The following is an 8,655-nucleotide window of genomic DNA, read 5'->3' on the forward strand; positions in this document are numbered from 1 at the left end:
CATTTAAATCGGATTCACAAGAATTAGAAAACTGACACAAACCTAATAGAAGATTTCCAGAATCTTTTCCGTAAAACACACCCGACAAGCAGGCCTTATAAAGTCCTTCGTGACAACAACAGCAGTCCCTGGCATCTATCTATAATCAACAGAAATACAACGTAAAGACTACATAATAAAGAACTATCAGATGATGTGTGGGGAGGGGGGCATCAACTCTGGAAGTAACCTTGCATGACCTCCCGCATGCCTGGCGGGAAAACCGGTCGTTCTCTCTCGCACTTGCCCTGAAGAAAACAAAATGGAGAAAACACAATAAAAATCACTCGTACACGCTTCACATGCACTTTGCAATTCTTCAAAATAGCCCATGCAAAAGGGAACAGATACTCGAAAAGCAATGCTATACAGAAATATTTACGACGTATTCATTTACAGTATATGTATGTATCTGTTATAGTAAGGGTTAAAATGTGTGTCATAGGCTGCTTCGTCTTCTTTAGGGACACCAGTAAAAGAGGAGACGAAAGGTTTAAATCAACTGATCATCCTAAAGAAAATGTTTCCGAGTAGAAATTGCCGCAACGCACGCAAGTCTGCATAGCAAGCCGAAACTATAGCACGCAGGGGGTCAAAGTATTTATGTCGGTATGATATACTGTGTCATATTTTTATGTCTTCGTATTTTTACTCCGCGCGCTTTCGTGGCTTCACTGGGGTTACCATTGGGTCAGGAATATGAAAACGTATATATATAGCAAGAATTCTTCATATTCGACACTTATTATCTTCGGTAAACAGGATGATAGGGGAAAGTATGCGAAATATGGCGCGAATGCTTTGAACGCGGTGATGTTTTGTAGGGGAACCTTTTGCATGAGGTAGCTGGTTATATTTGATATAAACGTTGGGAAAATAGTCGCAGCTATGTCGTTTGAAATGTTTGGGAAGTTTACCAAATTTAGAGGTGGGCAAGACGATATGTTCGACTGACGTTTTACTGTATAGAGGGGCGGTGGTGAATTAGAATTGAAACGCATTAAAAAAAGGATCTAAAATTGTAATCTTCTTTCTGAGCACTACTCCCATTCAAAACGAGAAAAGGTGACCGTTTTAGAGGACACTATTAGAAAACATACGTCATAAAAGTGCGACAGTTGGAATTTAAAATTAACATTGTCCGATTTAGGAATAGAAATTTCACGAATGCGCCACAGTCGTAGGGGATTTATTACAGACAATACAGAGGTAATGTTGTTTCGTCATCTGTTCTGTGACTGTTTTCGGTTTTCGAGTGAACTCTGTTATTGACCCGACCGAGCACTGCTGATAAAACAAATAATCTAACCAGTACCCCCACGGAGACAACAACCCGCCTAATTAAATAGCTCATAAACGAAGCATTTCCCAAAACAGCATGTGTGAGTGTGAACAGGATTTATACTGGCAAGTGTTGCGGTGACCTACCACAGACTTATATGAGATTTGGTTCAACTAATCTTAACTATCTTCTACCATATCGCTTGCAAATACTAGACCTGGTCCAAAAATTCCAAAGGGCAACAGAAATTGGTACGTTTGTTCCTAACGAAAGAATTGTAATGTGTTGTACTTTTTGGGAAAACCCTAAATACTCTAGTGGTATTTCAACTTCATCATTATGACGTCTTGTAGATCTAGCGTATTCTTTATAGAATTCTTGTACTGTTGTGTTATCTAAATTGTATAAGATGTACTGTGTGTGTCTTTCATAACTTCGCCTCCCTTCAAATTATACGCCGAAAGCCTGTTCCTGTATCCGTCTGATTTGGTCCATCCTATCATTTGTTTCTATTCGGGCATGTCTAATTCTTCGTTCCCCTGTTGCCTTGCGTACAACGTTTAAAATTCCTGTCAACATTCTTGAGGTCTCTTGCGATCTTTGTCTTCACCTAGGAGATCCAAAATAGGACCATAATCTTAATACTTCACAGCTGGGGACTATATATCTCAACCGCTCCTCGAGATATCTGATAATCCGCCCATTACTAATCCATCTATCATGATTATCCCGTGATGGTTGGATTAAGTAGAAATCGTTAAATCATCTTGGCAAACAAACAGCGTGTTGTGGGTGTTCCAAATATAAGCCTGGAGCCCCATACCACAGTGATAATCTTGAATTCCGAAGCCGTTCCAAAATTTTACACCGTAGATTTAACTTGTACTGAACTTTTAACAAGGTAGATAACATTTATTAACATAGTTCCACCAGGGTTCATAATTCCGCCACCCTGAAAAGATACGTCCAAATAGATCTCCAACCCAACGTCCCCCAAGATAATGCACTCCTGTATACTAGTATCTATAAACTGTGCATATGTGGGGATGCTGTACTAGAGATCTCTCATACACACTGTTTTTCACAAAGTGGCGGATTTATGTAACCCGGCAGATTAATGTTGATATGTGAGATATATTCTCTAATTCAGATATGTTCAAACATAACTGTACATGAAACGCTCACATGTGTATTTTCGCATGAACATTCCAAACACCAGTTAATAGATTGATTGCTATTTCCTTTCACTTTCATTTTTATTTTCATTTCATTATGAAAGTGGATCTTATAAACATCAAATCTGCCCTTGAAATATTTCAATTTTCCGTCAAGGTTTTTTCCTTCAAAGTTTGAGCGACGACATTTTGGACAAGCTGAAATCTAGGACGACGGATTACATATTTTGGGGCTCTCCATAAATGTTATCATACCCCTTTAGCGACACGTGTATCTCTGGCGAGGGTTTCCAAGGAAAATAAGGTCCGTTTCACTCAAGACATGCCTGATGTTATCGCTAGGTAGGTGTGATGTTAGCAAGGCTTTAGTGGGAACATTATCAACACTTGTCAGGTGCTGACATCTTCCAGATAATGAAGTTTTCTTTACTGACATGCTCAATGATGCACCTGTCTTAGAGCTCACCTGAAAAAATCAACCCAAAGCCTTTTAATACAAGAAAATCATTGTGGTAAAAGCTATGTATTTTGTTTAATAAAAAAAGACTGTTAACAGACCAGAAATGGTTGTTGTCGAGTGTTGCAATGCATTTAGATTGACAGTGTTGAAGCGTGTGCGACATATCATGGGCCACATCCTGTCAGCTCGTATTTGTAGCAAGTCTGCTTTGATTGTAGCGTCGTACTATGGACCATACAAAATACAGCAGCAAAATACCCAAAATGTTATATTTTGCCTTTCTATGAACAGTTTTCTCCACTTTTCGATGCAAAGCTCGAAAGGTATACGTAGAGGATGGTTAAAGAAAGAATCATGTAAAAGTAGTTTGTGGGTTTTAAAAAAAAAAAAATCCAAAGAGGCAAAGACACTTTCTCTCATCTGGTCTTGATGAAAGAAATTTGATTCAAAATGTTGAACCACCAAACTGAAAATCAAGTACCGTATGCCGTGTCCAAAAATTGATAAAATACGTCGGTTACAGTGAATTTTACGACGCGGGAAACATAAAACGGGCCGAGAAATATATCACCAAACCGAAAATCATATACCGCTATTCCGTTGCCAAAATAATTGATAAAATTAATCGGTTACAGTGAATTTTACGAGGCGGGAAACATAAAACGGGCCGAGAAATATTTCCCTGGAAAGAGTTGTCATGGTCCCTGACACCTGCGCGCCACACGTGGCGACCTGTCCGCCCGATTACCCGCCGATGAAAGCCGAACCGACGACACATGAAGCCCGCCGAAGTTTACACGAGCCGTGTCGCGACAATATGGAAGTCATCAGTGTCGCCTGACCTTTGACATCAATCATTGCGGAAGATCTGTTGTTGTTTTTTCCCGGGGAAAGCAGAAGGGAAAGATTGGGAAGTGCCTGTTTGGCCGTCCCAACACACATTCGTGACATTGGAGGTGACTCAAGAGGTAAACATTTACCAACATACTTAGAGACGAAGAGTGCCTTGTTCGCAGTGGAAAGGAAAATACACAGTTGGGGCATCAGTACTGATGGGAAAAGGGTTTGTTTGGAGATGTAGGGACAGTTTATTTCTTCAGAGCGAAGGATGTACACCAACAGTAGTCTTAGTGTGTGCTATCTACTCAATAAGTTTTGATGTGGCTGTGATTTGTATAAAGCCATGCAACTTTTAACCACTAATCGTCGTGCCATACTTAACGATATTTCTGTATTTTAGTTGGCAAGTAGTAGTGGACAACCTCAAGTCAACTGTACACAGTCATGCCACATCTTCAGAAAAGACGCTGTAGCCGCATTGTTCCCGTTTATAACTTTATTCGAGCCCACACTCGTGCCCAGACTAGTTTCGGTCAGAGCTTGATATTTCTGTATATTGATATGGCATCTATTTTGACATGTTTCAAACTTTGTGTCGTTGGGAGCTAAACGTTCATGATCTGGGGGGCTTTTTTTTACAAGGGTAACTACAAGAATATGGACAGATGTACAGAGTTTACGGTTTAATAGTTTTAGAATGATAGATTATGTCAACAGGGTTGTTTTACACGTGGCATCTTAACTTTGATATCAGTCTAGGAGTTATATCCTGAAATGCACTTTGTATACATTTGAGTTATCGATATTCATAATGTTTACAACCACCTAGATAATGATCGTTATATCATATGCCTAGCTTCGGGAACTTTCTGAAATATATGGTCATCGTCAAGGTCTCTGTGGCGCAATCGGTTAGCGCGTTCGGCTGTTAACCGAAAGGTTGGTGGTTCAAGCCCACCCAGGGACGAATACTTTTTAAAATCATTTTTGGGCAGGTACGAAGACTTTTTCAACTAATTTTGGGGCTAAGGCAAATTTTTCACAAATACCCAGGTTAATGCACAATCATTTGTGTCATCAATGAAATTAATAAACAAACAAACTTACCGTGTTCTTTTTGTGCGCCAAACAGAAGGTACAGATGGGCGTGGGTTTGTTCTCAGTGCCCGGATGTAGGTACTGTTGTCTTCTCAGACACGGCTGGGCCTCCAGACAACCGTCTCCGTACATCAGGACCGTAGCCAGGTGACTGGGGAAACGGTAACAACAAACACAAGACATTAGGTCTATGTACAGTATCACATTGATTCATATACATACAATATAAATGGTAAAGGTAGTGTCATAGCCTGTTGAGGCCGTATGGGCATTGGATAGATTGGACTTTTATCCACGGCTGTGTCTAGGGCCTCTAGGGCACGGTTTTTGGAAGGCGGAGCCCAACCCTATCTTTCCACCGCCTTTTACCTGCCCAACGTCCCCAACCGAGGTCAGGTACCTGTTTTTGTGTGAATGAGGAAAGGTATGCTACACATCCATTTTCAGGACATTACAATCTGAGAGTTCTATAAAATCAACGTTCAAAGACAGCAGTGCGGTATCATTTGCACGAACCTTATGTAAGACGTCGCCAATCTGAGGGTCTCGATCTTGGAGAGTTTCCTATCGGCAGGTTCGGTGGGTATCATCGTTCTTAGCGTTGTGAAAGCTGTGTTGGGGAGGGGGGAGGGTGTTACAAAAGCCTCAGGGTTAGTCAACGTCTCTGTCGTTCTTGAGACAATCAATCAATCAATAAATAAATAATTAAATAAATAAATAGATAGATTAAAAAATACGCCCATCACACAATCAATAAATCAACTATCAAATCGATCATATCATATTCGAAGTAGCAGTTATCATTTATACGTTCACGAAACGTAGGACAAAAACGCTGCTACAAAACCTAGAAGATAGACAAAAATCTAACTATATACAGATTTCTGCAACACACACAAACATAATTTGTAAGTTCCTATAGTATAGTATAGTATGTTACATTTTGGTACAAGAATGTCCACATGCAAATTATGGTGCTTTACCTGTGTTCAAATTCTGAGTCCGGGCTTTCTCGCGATTGCTCTCAGAGTCAACTAAAGGGGGAAAGGAAGGTGAAAACAGTCAGCTAGGGACAGACCAACAAAAGTGCCCGGATATTCTAGAAAATCATCTCCGACAATGGCGACGTTTCTTTGATACCTCTGGACAAATATTAAGACTCGAAGTTTGCGGCGTGTATGTAGTTGTATGCTGTGATGCTCTATTCCACTAGTGTATATATTTCTAGGGGAAAAGTGAATAGGAACATTTGGTAGTCCGTCCCCTGCTGGCAAAAGCTGTACAGACAATAATTATATTAGCGTGTGGATGGCATCTCACCTGTATTGACGGAGTGCGTCCTGTCTCTCTCCCGTGCGTTTGCCTGCTGTCTCTGCTTGCTGACTCCGGTCAGCTTGGGTTTCTTCCTCCTCTGCGGTCTCTTCTCGGCACCGTGCCGACCGAACGAGTGCACGGACGTGGAGCTCTCGCTGCCCGAGTCATTGTCGTCCTCGTCTTCGGTGGACATCGCCGCTTTCCGGTGGAAGTCCTGAAGTTTCTCCTCCGTTAGGAGCACCTCGATTGCTCTTGTCGTTGCCATCGCGACGACCTTGGCAGTCTCGATGTCCGACACAGTCCCTTTAGTCGCACAGGACGCGAAATTAATATTATGGGATCCGAATCCCAGAAGATACAAATACAACGTTGTATGCTATAGCGTTCTAGCAGTTGAAGAAGCGCTCTAAATTGTGCATATGAATGTTCTCCTCTTCAAGCTGGACCGCAACCTGTCAAGTTTTTCAGGAACTGGCTTGGAACTGGGCTGTCTTCCAACATTTATTTGTTTCGCAACTCCACAAATGAAAGCAGAACGTAGTGTATGTCACGTACACACATTCAGACGAGTTAGGACACTGTCCGACTAAGTGGACTGCTTTACAAAAGACAAAGACGACTTGTCGTCATCACCGAAGAGCTGATGCTGTACCGGCGGGCCTGACGTCGTCCGGATGCCGCCTGGATGACTCAGCTCGCCCCGCAAATCTAACGCCTCACAGCCGCGCGTCGACGGTTAGGAATGTCCAGCGTAAAATTAGGAAATGACCCGTTGCCCTGCTATAAATTGTACTGGACGCGTGTGCAACAACAGTGTCTATTCCCGATCTGGCTTAATCCAGCGTACACGGCGCAGTCCGTCCTCGGCGGTAGGTGCGCACCAAGTCCCGTCTGTCGACCTCGTAGCGATCGGTGGTCTTCCGTGTTCTGAAGAGAGACCGTGACTTGCGTGAGCGCTACTCTGCAGAACAAGAGTCTAGCAGCTCTGTTGTAAATCCTTTTTGTCAGGGATAATCTTGTTGTGTAATGATGACACCGCGGCTACGGTATCATCCAGACACGATCACTGTCATGTACTCACCGTCAACAACTTCAGGCGGATACCAGAATCTTTCCTCAACAGCTAGCAGGTCACAGCACCCTAAAGCGTGCTCACAACTGTTCCACAATAATAGTACAGTCAAGCAAACACGCAAGGAAACAGAAGTTACTCTCGTCGCTGTGCCTGTCGTAGTTAGCTGGCTCACTGTGAATGATACACGTCCAACTGTGACCACAGCACATATGGCAGACGGGACAGGAGAGAGGCGGGGCGAGGGTTTACTCCGGAGGCGGGGCGCGCAGCCCGACTCGTGACAGCTGACAAACCCCGTGAGGGACGAGCACAAGTCAGGGGTCGTGAGAAGAAATTAATACTATGTCAGCGTTTGACTGGCAGGAACAAACTTGTAAAGTGTCATGCCTGGGATGTTGGGCCAGCCCGGTTAGAATACGTACATGTGCGTACATTCGTACAAAGGTCTAATGGCCATCATTGTCAGGGTGCCTTTGGTTTCAAAAGTCTACATAAACATGTGACCTCTATAATAGCACAGTATAAACATGAACATATGTACATGATAAGTCGGTTACAAAGAATAGAGTAGTTGGGTACAGTAGCGTAGGGTAGCGTAGGGTAGAGTAGCACTAGTAGAGTAGAGTAGCACTAGTAGAGTAGAGTAGCACTAGTAGAGTAGAGTAGCACTAGTAGAGTAGAGTAGAGTAGAGTAGAGTAGAGTAGAGTAGAGTAGAGTAGAGTAGAGTAGAGTAGAGTAGAGTAGAGTAGAGTAGAGTAGAGTAGAGTAGAATAAGATTTTAATCTTCAGGAGGGAAGTACCCCAGTTTAGAAGAAGACGTCAGGACGTATAATTAAAAAATTGAAAGTTTTATCTTTATAAATTTATGGTAAGTTTCTTGGGGAAACGCTGTGTTTGGGTGAAAAGTTTCCAGTTTCTGAAGACTGTACCTTCCTCTTCTCTATTCTCAGTCCAAGAGACGTTGGATGAATGGACTAACCCTTATGTGCTGACCCTATAAGTTGTCAGCTTTACTCATCACAATCAATCAGGAAAAGTTCCTAAAATATCACCGTACTACCGGTGTGTTCCCAGACGGGACAACCGACTAGGGATGAGGTCAGGCCGCCTGACTCATGATCAGACTGCGGTTATAACCAGTTGATGGACGGGGGCGGGGGAGAAGTCACGAACAATGATGTAACTCTGGGACAACTTGGCTGGGAAAGGAAAGTCGTAACTGGTAGTGGTTGTGTGATTTACAACTCTGGTAAAGATGAGCAAACTGGGAATAATCATCTTTGGGTCATTCCATCCATGGCATCAAGGATGGGTGGTCGTAATTTTTATTACTCCACACGACATTTGTAGTCATGGAGTGACGAGATTCAA

The 8,655-nt window shown here is 42.6% G+C and overlaps 1 protein-coding gene and 1 non-coding gene across 2 annotated transcripts; one reads left to right on the top strand and one right to left on the bottom strand.

Annotated features, from left to right (window-relative positions):
- Positions 1–106: 106 nt before the first annotated feature.
- On the bottom strand, positions 107–6,531 carry LOC136447847 (transcription factor 15-like). The gene is made up of 5 exons (XM_066446954.1): positions 6,215–6,531; positions 5,878–5,928; positions 5,411–5,504; positions 4,904–5,045; positions 107–287 (listed from the first exon to the last, which is right to left on the bottom strand). Exons 1-5 carry the CDS (start codon positions 6,471–6,473, stop codon positions 213–215), a joined length of 621 nt encoding a protein of 206 aa, XP_066303051.1. The 5' UTR covers positions 6,474–6,531; the 3' UTR covers positions 107–212.
- On the top strand, positions 4,690–4,763 carry Trnan-guu (transfer RNA asparagine (anticodon GUU)). Its single transcript has one exon. It is a non-coding gene; the product is annotated as a tRNA-Asn (tRNA).
- Positions 6,532–8,655: the final 2,124 nt, after the last annotated feature.

Source organism: Branchiostoma lanceolatum, chromosome 13 (assembly GCF_035083965.1).
Source record: "Branchiostoma lanceolatum isolate klBraLanc5 chromosome 13, klBraLanc5.hap2, whole genome shotgun sequence".
Taxonomy (NCBI): domain Eukaryota; kingdom Metazoa; phylum Chordata; class Leptocardii; order Amphioxiformes; family Branchiostomatidae; genus Branchiostoma; species Branchiostoma lanceolatum.